General features: G+C 35.4%; 1 protein-coding gene across 3 annotated transcripts in view; it reads right to left on the reverse strand.

Moving 5' to 3' along the window:
* The window catches only part of Vamp7 (vesicle associated membrane protein 7), a 54,497-nt gene extending 41,029 nt beyond the window's left edge, over window positions 1-13,468 (reverse strand). The window contains exons 1-4 of one of the 3 annotated variants that reach the window (XR_013048136.1): window positions 13,325-13,464; window positions 7,727-7,881; window positions 5,227-5,284; window positions 1,180-1,317 (exon numbers count right to left, since the gene is read on the reverse strand). Coding sequence is in view for 2 of the 3 variants with exons in the window: in XM_006998058.4 (XP_006998120.1) it covers window positions 1,180-1,317; window positions 5,227-5,284; window positions 7,727-7,872 (342 nt within the window). In the remaining variant the exon portion in view is untranslated. Of the gene's footprint in view, window positions 1-1,179; window positions 1,318-5,226; window positions 5,285-7,726; window positions 7,882-13,324 lie in introns of all 3 variants that reach the window. The other 2 variants (XM_006998058.4, XM_006998059.4) reach the window with 2 other exon arrangements.
* Between the last annotated feature and the right edge of the window lie 215 nt (window positions 13,469-13,683).

Here is a 13,683-nt window from a genome sequence, read left to right on the forward strand (position 1 = left end):
TACAAAAACTGATTAAAAATGTATAGTTTCCCATATTCACAATTAAATAATAGTTAGAGGTTATGTCTTTGTGCCCAAATACTTTGACAGATAAAAAGAAAGCATTTTGAAAGATGCTCACCATCATTCATATCATGAAAATACAGATTAAAAACACAATGAGCTACCAGTGCATACCCTCCAGAATAGCTAGAATGAACGAGACAATAAATGTTGACAAGGATGAAAAACACTGGAATTGCCAATGAGAATTTAAAATAGTACATTCACTTTGGAAAAATAGTATGTGATAAATTTTTAAATTACATATCACCATCTGACCCAGAAATTCCATTCCTAGGTATTTATTTACTAGAGAAATAAAACATATGCCCACACAAAAACTCGTATGTGGAGATTCACAGCAGCTTCACTCATAACAGTTAAAAACTAACAACCCAAACATCTAGTAACAGGTAAATGAGTAAAACAGTATGTATACAGTATTGTTCAGGAGAAAACAGAAATATGTTGCTGACTTACTCAACATGGATGAGTACTAGAAGCATTCTAATGAGCAAAACAAACAAGACACATCAGAGTACTTACTTTATGATTGCTATTTATAGAAAACTCTAGGGAAAAAACTAATCTATAGAGATAAAATATAGATCAATAATTTGCTGGAACAGGGTGACATGCGGCATGCGGGAAAATTTAGGGTTAATAGAAAGGTCTTTTTATTTTGACTATGGTGGCATTTCAGAGTTACACAAACACGCACACCATCAATTCAGTTGACAATGAGGAAATTATGCAGATGAACAGATTTTCACATGACTAATTTGAGCTATTCAAAACTCAAACTTACATCATGGATAAGGAAAGGGTTTATATATAGGTTAAAATGTCACTTGACAAGTTTAGTGGATTTAAGCATTAAATGGGTAAACTACTCTATCATTAACACTATTCCAAATCCTGAGATATGCTGACTATTAGTAATAGAGGATATCACCAATTAGCTTTCTACACTAAAATGACTCCTTTACATTTTTAATAGGGAAGCTTTATTATGTTGGCTTATAGCGACACAATCAGAAAAGTGTTCTATAGGTTAGGGCAACTATATTCATCGTGTTTGAAGGTAATAAAGAAGAAAATACAAATCAAAACACTATGTCCTGAGAAAAATATTACCAGTTGTGCAGCCAAAACACTTGAGAACTCGCTATTCATGGCATATGGAAGAGCAGTCTGTGCTCTTGAACCATAAGTAGTCTGGAACCTCTTCTTTACTTCATTCAGAAAACTGAAGGCTCGAGAACGCTCAAAATCCTGTAAAGTGACCAATGTATACATATAAACAAAGATATGTGGCATATTAGTAATAATAATACTGTTTTCTGACTCCATGAGGAATAACCAGAACTGATCCTGTTTCATAGATAAAGAACAAAAGTTTCAAAGGACAACTAACTTGCCATATGTCAAACAGCTAATAAATTAAAAAGCTGAGAGTCAGATCCAAACTAAAAACAATGGTATGTAGATTAATACCTCAGGGGTCAGGAATTGATTTTCAGTTCTTCCAGTTCTTTCACATGATCACAAGGTCCAGCATAAGAAAATGCTCAATAAATAAATAAAAAACAGTATAGTTTTAGGAGCTAGAGAGATGGCTCAGTAGTTAAGAGAGCTTGTTACTCTTTAAGAGAACCCAAGTTTGGTTCTCAGCCCTCAGGTTGGGCAGCTTACAACTGCCTATAACTGCAGCTCCAAGGAATCTGACTTGCTCTCTGACCTCTGTGGACATTCCCACACACAGATACATACATATACATAAACCAAATAAAAGATTTTTAAAAAGAGTAGAGTTTTTAATATATAAAGATAATGCTATTAATATGAATTTTGAACTAATACTTTCCAATACAGTGATACACCTGAAAATGTCAAGTGATGTACCCTGTCTACTCCAAGTCAGCCAAAAAGTTGTGTATATGTATGTGTGCACACATACAACAAATCACAGCTTAAGAATTTTGCTGCTCGAGGAGTCCACATCCTTCCCCTAAGGACTGTTTGATTGGGGTGCAGAATTGGGTCATGTATATTTTCATAGAAACTTTTTTTAATACTCAGAATAAAAAAATATAAGTAATGAAATAAAAAAAGAAAAAAAAGAAAAAAATGAATTTTGCTGCTCAATTTGGACCATTTGAGATTCTATGACAGTTCTCATCTATTTTAAGCATTTTACATTAGTCCTTTCAGATACAGCTGGACTTTATTGTGAAACTAGAGGTAAAAATCATTGTGATAATCAATGTAACTGAACATCATTTCAACTTAGTTTAAATCAAGGACTCATTATTTTATGTGGAGGTGTTTTTTGCCTATGCACCACGTGTGTGCAGTGCCTCAGAGTTCACAAGAGGGTGCCAGACCTCCTGAGCCTGGAGTTATAGATATTTATGAGCTGCCATGTGGGTGCTAGAGATCAAACTTGGGTCCTCTGGAAGAGTAGCCAGTGATTTTAACCACTGAGCCATCACTCCACCACTACAGCAAGTATTCTTGAACTGGGATCAATGGTAAGAATTCTAGTAGGTACTTGTATTAGGATACAAAGAAATATTACTGTAGTGGTATTTGCTCCACTGATGACCTTGGATTATATGGCCTGAAGGAGGTAGTGCTTCTTGCCATTGTACATGACCTCTTAAAAGGAGAGAGGTGGTTTGGTGGTTAAGAGCACTGACTGATGTTCCAGAGGAACCAGATTCAATTCCCAGGTCATCCAGATCATGCTAGGATTGATTAAACAAACAAACAAACAAGCAAATAAATAAATAAATAAATAAATAAATGGAATGGACCACATGACCCCTCTCTCCTCTCCTTTTAAGAAGTCACGTAAAATGGCAAGACGAATTGGCCTGAACAGCCCAAGGTCATGGGCAGAGCAAATACCACTACACAGTACACTGTTACTTTCATAATTCTTTAGGTTAAATTTCAATTTTGAATGGAAGTAACAAAACAAAGGAGTATTAAACAGTACCTGTAGCTTAGTCATCTCCAGAAATACTTAATAATATAATATCATAGTTACGGGTATTTTGAAATAAACTTCATGCATCAACATTTCAAAAGTATTATTAGGGTGATGACCAGGTATTGTTAATGAAGTCATATTAGAGTGAGAACTACATTGCATGAGTTAGCTATTTGAAACCTGGAACTTATGCAGGGACGCTTGGCTCAATCTGGGAGGAGGGGACTGGACCTGCCTGGACTGAGTCTATCAGGTCGATCCCAGTCCTCGGGGGAGACCTTGATCTGGAGGAGGTGGGAATGGGGGGTGGGCTAGGGGGAAGGGGAGGGGGGCAGGAAGGGAGAGAACAAGGGAATCTGTGGCTATTATGTAGAACTGAATAGTATTGTAAAATATATATAAAAGAGTGAGAGCTAGACAATGATAGGCCTGAGCTAATGGCCAAGCAGTTTAAATAATGTAAGAGTCTGTGTGTTTATTTTATAAGTGGGCTCTGGGACTGGCGGGACTTGGGAGCAGGAGAGAAATTCTCCAGCTACAAAGTCATAAAGAAGTATATTCATTAATGTATCCTTTAAAATATATTGAGTGTTATATGTAAGTAAAATTGATTTTGCTTAGACTCCTGTGTGTTCTAGTTCATACAGTTAACAACATTCTCAGTGTAACCACAATGACAAAGGAGTCTGTGACAAGAAAGTTTAACAACACTGATTTATAGAAATCATGTTAATTTTGCCAGGTGGTGGTGGTGCACGCCTTTAATCCCAGCTCTCGGGAGGCAGAGGCAGGTGGATCTCTGTGAGTTCGAGGTCAGCATGCTCTACAAAGTGAGTTCCAGGAAAGGCACGAAACTACACAGAGAAACCCTGTCTCGGGGAAGAAAAAAAAAAAAGAAATCATGTTAATTCCATGACTGTCAAAGAAGAGCTTAGAAATAAGCACATGCCAGTATAACATGAAAAGAAGTTAACTTCAAAAGAAAAGAAAGAGGCATATTTTCCTCATTCCTACAATAAGAGATCAAAGTACCCAGTCTCTCTTCTTTGTACATAAATAAATAGCCATGTAGCTACATGCGACCATAAGAGGAACTTACAAGAAACTAATGAGTAAAGAAAAGGAGAGAATGTTCCTTGATGACATTATTACTGATCATTCTGGGCTTATAGCCAACATACACAGAAAACAACCTAACCAATGTAAACTATACATTTACATAGTTGATCATAATGTACTATGATACTGTTTTTCTAAAGAATAGATACATAAAAAATTTATTAAATATTTAAATAATTAATTTAATATTCAACATTGTGAGAAGCTTTAATAGCAATCATAATAATCATTAGGTAGAGAGAGGCCAAATTGGCTATTTCCAATTTAGGGAACTACACAGAAAGAGGGGGAAGAAGAACTGTAGGAGTCAGAGGGGTTGAGGATACCAGGAGAATATGGCCCACAGACATTAAATAAGTAGGGCTCATTGGGGCTCACAGAGACTGAAGAGGCAATCATAGAGTCTGCATGGGTTCATACTAGGTCTTCTGCATATACGTTATGGTTATTAGCTTGGTGTTTTTGTGGGAATCCTAACAGTGGAAGTGGGAGTGTTGCTGACTCTTTCATCTGCCTTGGTACCCTTTTCTTTCTACTGGGTTGCCTTACCCAGCCTTGATATGAGGGTTTGTGCCTAGTATTATTGTATCTTGTTATGCCATGTTCAGTGGATAGCCCTGGGAGGCCTGCTCTATTCTGAAGGGAAATGGAGCAGGAGTGGATTTGTAGGAGAGAGGAGGTGGGGCGGGGCTGGGAGGAGTAGAGGGTAGGGATAAATGGAGGGAGGGGAAAGTACAGTCAGTGTATTCAGAACAAAAAATAATTTTAAAAAAATTGTTTAAAAACAAAAACAACAATCATAATCATTAATATCAATTTCAATATACTTACTGTATGTTGATAAATGTTCAGAGAGATTAAGTAGAAACTATCAAAACTGAACAGAGTAATACATTTTCAAGTATCAAAATTTGTCATAAGATGCTCTTTACAACAAATGCAAAGTGCAAAAAAAAATTTCCAGCTACAAATTTTTTATCACTTTTACCCACTATAGGTATGGATAATTAATAATTGACTGTAGTAGTATACATAGTGAAATAGCAATATATCTTCAAGTTACTTACATCATCAGTGATACAAAGATACACAATCCTGTCTTGGCAGATGTAATGAAACAAATAACTGTAGAATAAAAGATATAAAATGTATTGTGGTTTTAAGCATCATCTATTTCACTTCTAAGTTCTATCTATATACAAGCCAGTTCAGTATGTCCAATTTCACTATACTGATTACAAATACAATCCATTCTCATCCTCCCCTACCTTATACATTTCTATCTCTAGTTAAACTGACAGGAATGAATAAAACATGAAAAGAAGTTCTCCTTCATAAATATAGTAATATGTACATTAACCATTAAAATGTTACATACAAAAACATAATTGGATTCTTAGGGCCTAAAGAAGAGATGGTGCTTTAGAAGGGGCACACAATTAAAATTTATCCCCAGTGGGCCACAGGGTTTTTCTTTTTGTTTAGCTTTTTTCTGTATGGCAAATACAAATACCTTTGCTACCAAATTCTCAACAATAACATTTGAGCATCTGCTTTGAACTAGTTAATGTGCAAGATAATAAGGATATAGAATATAAAACCATTAGCCCCACTTTTTTAGGGATTGTAGTGTAAGGAATAACAATGCAACATAGCAAACAAAATGATAATGAAGTTGAGGGTAGTATAGAGTAAGCAGGTAATGGAGATGTATCAAAGGGTAAAAGTGATATATGGTCTGAATTCTAAAGAATAAGTAATAGAGAGGAATGCAAAGAATAAGCAAAGAATATACAAAAGTGCAGAATTAGGCAGTGTAAGGATGTGGAGATAAAAAGAACACATAATAGATATAGGAAAGTAATATCTGTTCACATGCCAAAAGTATAGAACATGCAGGGAAAAAGATTAATTGCCTGCACATACTCCAATAAAAGGTGAGAATTATTACAAATGTTATGAAGAAACAAAGAAATTAGAAGAGTAATAAGTTGTTAAATGTGGGTGGAAAACAAAAATGAGGACTAAAGGAGTAGAAGATGAGGCAACTGAAGAAAAAAAATGGAGATAGAGAAGGAATGGGCTGATAAACTTGTAGAAGAAAGGTAAATATTTGGTGAAGAAGTGAAATATGATTCTGAAGTTTTAGGCTTAGCTAGCTGAATGTCTAGTGCAAGTACTCAATTTATATGATGTGGATATTCTTATTTTGGTACACAGAAGTAAAAGTTATCTTATTGAGATGACAAATATTATATGACTGAAACTAGGGCAGAAGTTTAAAAAGAAAAAAAAAACTCAGTGATTAAACTTCACCTAACAAACATGGGAGGAGCAGGTGAAGACTTAGGTAGAGATCACATTATGTATAAAATATTTTCTTCTACTAAAACTTACATTTTAATTATATTTCCTAGCCTTCCTTGTAGCTAGATGTAGGTATGTTACTAAATTCTGGTTCTAATAATATAGTGGAAGATATAGTCCCTTCCTCCAACTAAAAGAATTCCACAATTTTTCAGCAGTGATAGCAAAGCTACCCCACTAGCTCTGAACCACTCATCGCTGGACTATTTCATATACGTCAATTTTGTATCATAGTGTCTTCTCACAGTAGCTTTAACTAACTTGTAAAGGGGCTTAACCCTAGAAAATAATAAGAATTTCCTGACATAAAAACTAAAAAAGTAAAGATTAAGTAATAAAATATTTTAAGCACCAATGAGGAAAGCTTAGGTACATTTTAACATGATTACTAGGATTTCCCATCTATGTCCTCTTTAATATGCCACCATAGTGATCTTTATAGAGCAAAAGCTGAAATACCTTAAAAACCTTCAGTGCTTTTCTACTGCCTACAGGTTAAGTCTAAACTCTTAATATGCCCTATGAAGCCATGCATGACTTTCTCCTACCCAGTTTTATTATCATCATGCTGAGTACTAGCCACAAAGAATGACTAACAATGTCATAAATATGACTGCATAACTCTGTTCCTTCTAACTTAGAATGCCACTATTTTGTAGTCTCTACTATACCTATCTACAGATTTCATCATCAAACCATAATCTTTACGAAGGCAAATACCACATTTCTTGTCATATCACTTTCAACATGTAAAGTGTCTATCATTAGCTAAGTACTGAGCTAATATTTACTAAAAGAATGAAAAAAGAATACTGTTTATATTATCTGTATCATTCCACTTATCTTAGAACTCTATAGTAAAGCCATTTTATATATAACATTTCCATATCTTTCTTTAATATATCATTTTAATGATAGGATAAAATAATCATAAGTTAAATTAATAAGTAACAAAACCAGACTTTACTGTTTTGAGATAGGGTTTCATTCTATGGTTTAGAGCCTTGAACTCATAGTGGGATCTAGTAATAGGATTATAGGCATGAGCTATAGCCACATTGCCTAGCTTAGCACCAGAAATTTTCTAAGCTGATCAAATTATTGTTTTGTCAAAATAATCTACCTAAAAGCTTACTTTCTACTGTTTTTATTACAATAAAATTATTTCCTTCCCTCTACCACATGCAGATTAGAACTCACTTGCCATGTGAGTACGTTAGTTTATTATTTTCAGAGGGTATCTTAGCCAGAATCTGCTCTGTCACCTCCAGGAAGTTTCCTCCACACCAAGCATGTTTGGCAAGGATAGTAGTTCCCCTGGCAACAACAGCAAAAAGAATGGCCATGACTTCAATCTATTAAAAGTAAAAAAAAGGACACAGATTTAGAATATTACTTAGGCATGAGCTTTCAAAAGTAAACAACATTTATCTACATCCATCTAGAGATAGTACTGAACAAGCCACTATAGTATAAAAATCAATGAAGACTTAATAGGAACTGAGGACACAGCTCAGTGATATAAAGTATGCTTAGTATGCCTGTAACCCTAGGCTTGATCCTCACCAATAAGGAAAAAAAAGAGAGAACCTCAAGATTTTCTACAAACTTATGACTTAAACTGCTTATAGTTACATATCAGTGTACACACAGGATGTATTTATAAATTGTATAGCAGAAACTGATACTCTTTTGAAAAACAATGGTCATAGATAGCAAAGTAACATAAAGATGCCATCTCAATTTAATGAAATAATCTCATCCTGAAAATTTATCTTAGGGAAATAGTTTAGCAGAAAATAGATGTTAGATTCATGATAACAGTAACAACAACCCATATTTATTAAGTTTTCACCTTGTAACAGACATTAGTTTAAGTACTTTATAATTAACTCATTTAATCTCCACAACTCAATGGGATTATATTCAGTTACGGTGCTATCATAGATAAGGAAACTGAGGCATTGACCCCATAACTATTTTTCTCAAGATTACAAAGCTACAGTGATATGGTGATTTAAACCCAGACAGTGTGATTCTAGAACACACATGACTATATAGAACCAGTAATATTTATATCATATAATTTATGCCTCTAAGATAATCACCTCTAATATAAAGGCATCATCCATAAAAGAAACCAAATTAAATTAACACAAAGCTTCTATAAAAGAAGAATGATTTTATAATTTATGGTAGGACCTTCATAAATAAAATATTACCAAAACAATATGGCATGAGTTAAAAATTACTTTCCTAAAAAATTACTTTGCTGACATTTGGATATGAATATGCTTATTTTTCCCTCAAACAGAGCAGATTCCTCTGTTTCGTGGTTTAAGATATAGAAATTAACAAATTAACTCTCAGCATTAAAGGACAGTACATAGAGCAAAAGGCATTCATCTGAATTTCTAGTAGGATCTCGTCTTCATTCCTACTGCCTGAATAAATTTGTTCCCTAGAGTTATGTCTTCACCCGTCTTCTTTCCAGAGTCCTCTGTACAAATAAATATGTAGGAAGTTACACTTTCCAAACCAGTGTCTCATACTTTTTATCTCCCTTGATCTAAAAGCCTCCCTTGACCATGTATCACCACTCTGCAGTTATTATATTCCTTAGACTCTTGTCTATATATTATCTTTGCTTCTCTACCTACTTTTAACTCCTCAACTTACTATACTCTGGCTTTTGCCCTTAAAAATCCAATATAATGCTTCCTAAAATCACCAACAACCTCCCTCTATGCTATAAAATGATCATTTTTCTATTATCACCTTACTTTATTTCTCAAGAATATTCAACATGCTAATTGATTCTCATTCTTGAAACTTTCCTATATATTTGGCCTCTCTGGCTTTCTTCTTGATGACTCCCCCCGCCCCAAATGCAACACTAATCCCCTAAGGGATTGATTCTATATCCTTTTATCAAAGATGAGCTCATGTGGATTTGACATTTAAAATATAATTCATAAAAAATACATTGTATATAAAATAGGGTCAATGATAAACCCAAGACATAAACAACAATTAAGGGAAAGATAAAAGAGTAGACACCCACAAAGAAAACTCAAGAGGACCAACTGGGAAAATGTGGCCCAGAGGCCAAAAGAGAAAGAAAAATTTAAAAGGAACAAGTTTTAGTGGCTGGATGTGTTGGCTCATACACAGAATGAGGACTAGAAAATAGTGACTTCAATTTTAAAAGAAAAGAAGCTATTGCCTAGGGTCAAAGAGACATATAGTCGAGCAAATGAAAACACAGAGATACAGAAATAAGAATTCATATGGTATTCAGACAGAAAGATGAGACAGTGATAACCTTGGTCATTCTGTGACTTCAAGAAGAAAACCAAGGTTTGCAACAACATAAAAAAGATTTTTTTCATCAGCTATAAACTCATTATGAACCAAGGGCACGAGGTAACTGTTTAAAATGCTTAAATAATCTTACGTTGTGTTAAGAAATGGGGTAATTTGCTCTCTTTAAGTTCTATTACTATTCCATGCCATGCTGGTTAGACCGTACAAAGAACACTGAATTTAGTTTTAGGTATCTCAAGACTGAACAGAAGGGAGAGACTACATGTGAGAAATCTGAAGATTATGTCATATAAAGAATGGCTTGCCGGGCGGTGGTGGCGCACGCCTTTAATCCTAGCACTCGGGAGGCAGAGGCAGGCGGATCTCTGTGAGTTCGAGGCCAGCCTGGGCTACCAAGTGAGTTCCAGGAAAGGTGCAAAGCTACACAGAGAAACCCTGTCTCGAAAAACCAAAAAAAAAAAAAAAAAAAAAAAAAAAGAATGGCTTGAGGAACTAAAAATAGTTAAGAAAAAGAGAAGAAAAGGGAATGTAAAACATTTTTAAAGTTTATATAAAGTGTGTATGTATTGAAATATAGAGCACGCTATTGAGAGTAAGATTGGGAACAGTGGATATAAGTTACAGAGAAGTAGTGTAATAAATAGTATAAAGAATAATTTTTCCTCAATAAAACTAGTTCTGAATTAAAATTTAAACTGTTAAACATTGCATATATAGCAACAAAAACCTGATTTTCTTTCCAGATGTCACTAATAGGAATGTTTTTACGCTGTCATGTATTACTAAAAAACTCCACCTACAGTCAAATCTGCTCACACTGTAACTCTTTTGCAGTTGAATGTGTTAACATATTGATGAGTATTGAAATAACAGAAACAACTGTAGCAGAAAGAACACTCACTATATTTGAAATAAGGAAACCTAGCTCTACTAATTATCAGCACTATGTGACTGTCTAATAAACCACAAAATGCTGTATAAAGTAACATTCAGAAAGAAAAAGCATGGAATAAACCAGATAGAGAAGCAAAATAACATAATGGAAATACCAGGTTTTTCTCAATGCTGTTTCTCCCAATTCCCTTAAACATTTCTCACTTAGGCCAACAGACATTATCCCAATTCTACATAGATCTTGCTAAGAATTCTAAATTAGATTTCTGTGGCAGCCATAAAGATTACCAAAAACCAGGTGGATTACCACTGACAAAAATTTATGACTCCAAAGTTCAAAAGGCCAGAGGGGCAAAAATCAAGGTTTTGGTAGGGCCATGTTCCCTATGAAATCTGTAGGGAAGAATCTTTAGTCTCTTCTAGTTTCTGATAATTTACTAGCAATTCTTTGGCTTGCAGTTGCAGCACTTTAATCTTTGCCACTCTAGCCACATAGTGTTCTCCTGTCTTCACATAACATTGTTTCTGTGTTTCTTCTATCCTTATGAGACCAATCATATTAGTCAAGTGTCCACTGTACTCCAATATGACCACATCTTTATTTACAAAACCCTATATGCAATAAGGTACCATGCACAGGTATCAAAAGTCAGGACTTCAACATAGCTTTATGGAGGACACAACAGCACTCACTGTTCTCAAATCAATCCTATTCTCTCTTTTCCATATAATTTACATCCCCCTAACTTGCTTCTCCTACTTCTAAAACCACCTACCTCATCGCTTTCCTCATTGATTTTAGAGACTTGTTCTTATAGCTATGAGGCAATCTACTATAGTTTGGACTTAGAAAAACCTGTTGTAGCTGGATGTGGTTATGTACACCTGTTATCCTAGCACTTGGGACTATCAATAGTTCAGGGTAAGTCTCAGCAATACAGTGAGTTCAAGACCACCCTGGATGTGACAGCCAAAGCAGTAGACAATGGAGTTATGAAACCGATTAAGAAAGGACTCCTATACTAAAGGAAATCATAATACAAAGGGAGACAGACATAAATAAATACAACAATGTATAGAGAATAATATAAAAATAACCATAATTGTTTCAATTGTTCAAAATAAGATTATGTAATTATGATTCTAATCTTGAATGAAGACAAAGAATGACTAGGTACCAATCTATGTATCAGCATTTTCCTCAGTATACTGTTAACATTTCTCCTTAAAAGAGAAGTCAAAGTGTTTGTTTTACCCTTTCTTTCCAATTCTCAGCACAATACCTAGCACAGAATGTTTACTGAACAGTTAAGTGAACACTGGGTGCACTTAAAATATTATAACTAGTAGATAACTATATTCTAGAGAAACTGGGAAGAAGAATATTTTTTAAATACCAAACTCCCTAATTCAGGTGCGAGAGTTGACTGATAGTAATCCAATTACCAACTCTTTAGTCTGAGACATAGCAAGAAATAAGTCAATGGCAGATAAACCACAAACTGTGGTTTATTACAATTTGTTAGATAACCTTGGAATGGATAGCAAAGGAAGAACACTGTAAAGACAATTAAAAGAAGGCGTGTTTATGAAAAGTCAGGTTACAGATCAAGATTACTCTTGTTGCTATCACAATTATTATTTCTCAGAAATGATCTGAAGTCCAACTCTCACTTTCTCAGGAAAGGATTTTATTCTGTCAAGCGAACTACCTTTAAAGTTTTCCATTAGCCAACATATACCACCATATTGATTTATTATTCCTACTTATCCCTGTTCCCCAAACATGTAAGTTCCTATATTAGTCATCTCCTATGTCTTGTTTACTACCAATGTATCCCATGCACTTAAAAGAGTATCTAGTATGTATTTATTCTTTAATAAGTATGTTAAGTACATTGCTTCCAGCCATAGCTATTCAAAAGGAAAGAATTTTCCAAACAGAATTGGTGATGCAAGTCATAGAATTAGATGAATAAAATCCCAAGGGAAAAAAAAAAACCTGATAATTCACTGGTTATGAGAGTCAGAGCCATATTGACCAGAGTCAAATACATAATCAATTTGGTAAAATATTGGCCATCAATAAAAATAACAGTAACACACTCAAACAATAGGTTTGAGTGGAGATCTGCCTCCTGGAACTGAGAAAGAGGAATGTCAATACTGCTAAGGGTGTAAAGGAGGGGTGTGTGTGTGTGGGGGGGGAGGCTAGGAACTCACAATGAAGCACGAACATAAGGAAAACATGAAGCAGAAAGTGATGTCGGTGATCATGGGCGAAAGAGTTTTTTTGGCTATAGAAAAGTCTGCAGAACGCTAATGAAAGAAACAGTATTTTCCACCCTGTAATTACAACTTAAATGACGTGTTCTGACACTAACCCGAGACCTCTTCAGCAGCGTAAAACATACTTTGCCCAAACTGGACCTGCTCAACAATTAGAACTGTAAAAAACAGAAAAATCCAAGTCACACTTGCCCTGCCTTTTGCTCCATCCTAGCACCTTCTAGTTTACACCTTCGTTCTCTCTCAGGAGTCTCCTCACATCCCGCAAAAACGCCCCACTCCTTTTACCTGTCCCGGTACCCTCTAGTGGGCACTCAGGGTCTTGGCCAAAGGGCGCAGGTCCTCCCAGTGTCGCCTAATGCCGGAAATCAGAGAAGGATGAGACCTGACGCCGCAGGCTTCCGTGTAAAGCGCCCCGCCTACGCGTGGCCTCCTGGGAACTTGAGCTCTCCTCCAATGGGAACAGGTTAGAGGGCGGGATCTGAGACGTTCCCTATCCTCCGCACTTCCCAGGACCCATACTGCACTCTGGGAGTGGTAGTTCTGGCTATAATGTCGCCACTTCTGCTTTATGTCGGATCCAACAGCTCGTAAACAACATCGAACCCTGTACTATATAATCCCAGGAAACGAGAGGATGCAAGACA

Source organism: Peromyscus maniculatus, chromosome X (genome assembly GCF_049852395.1).
Source record: "Peromyscus maniculatus bairdii isolate BWxNUB_F1_BW_parent chromosome X, HU_Pman_BW_mat_3.1, whole genome shotgun sequence".
In the NCBI taxonomy this organism is placed as follows: Eukaryota; Metazoa; Chordata; class Mammalia; order Rodentia; family Cricetidae; genus Peromyscus; species Peromyscus maniculatus.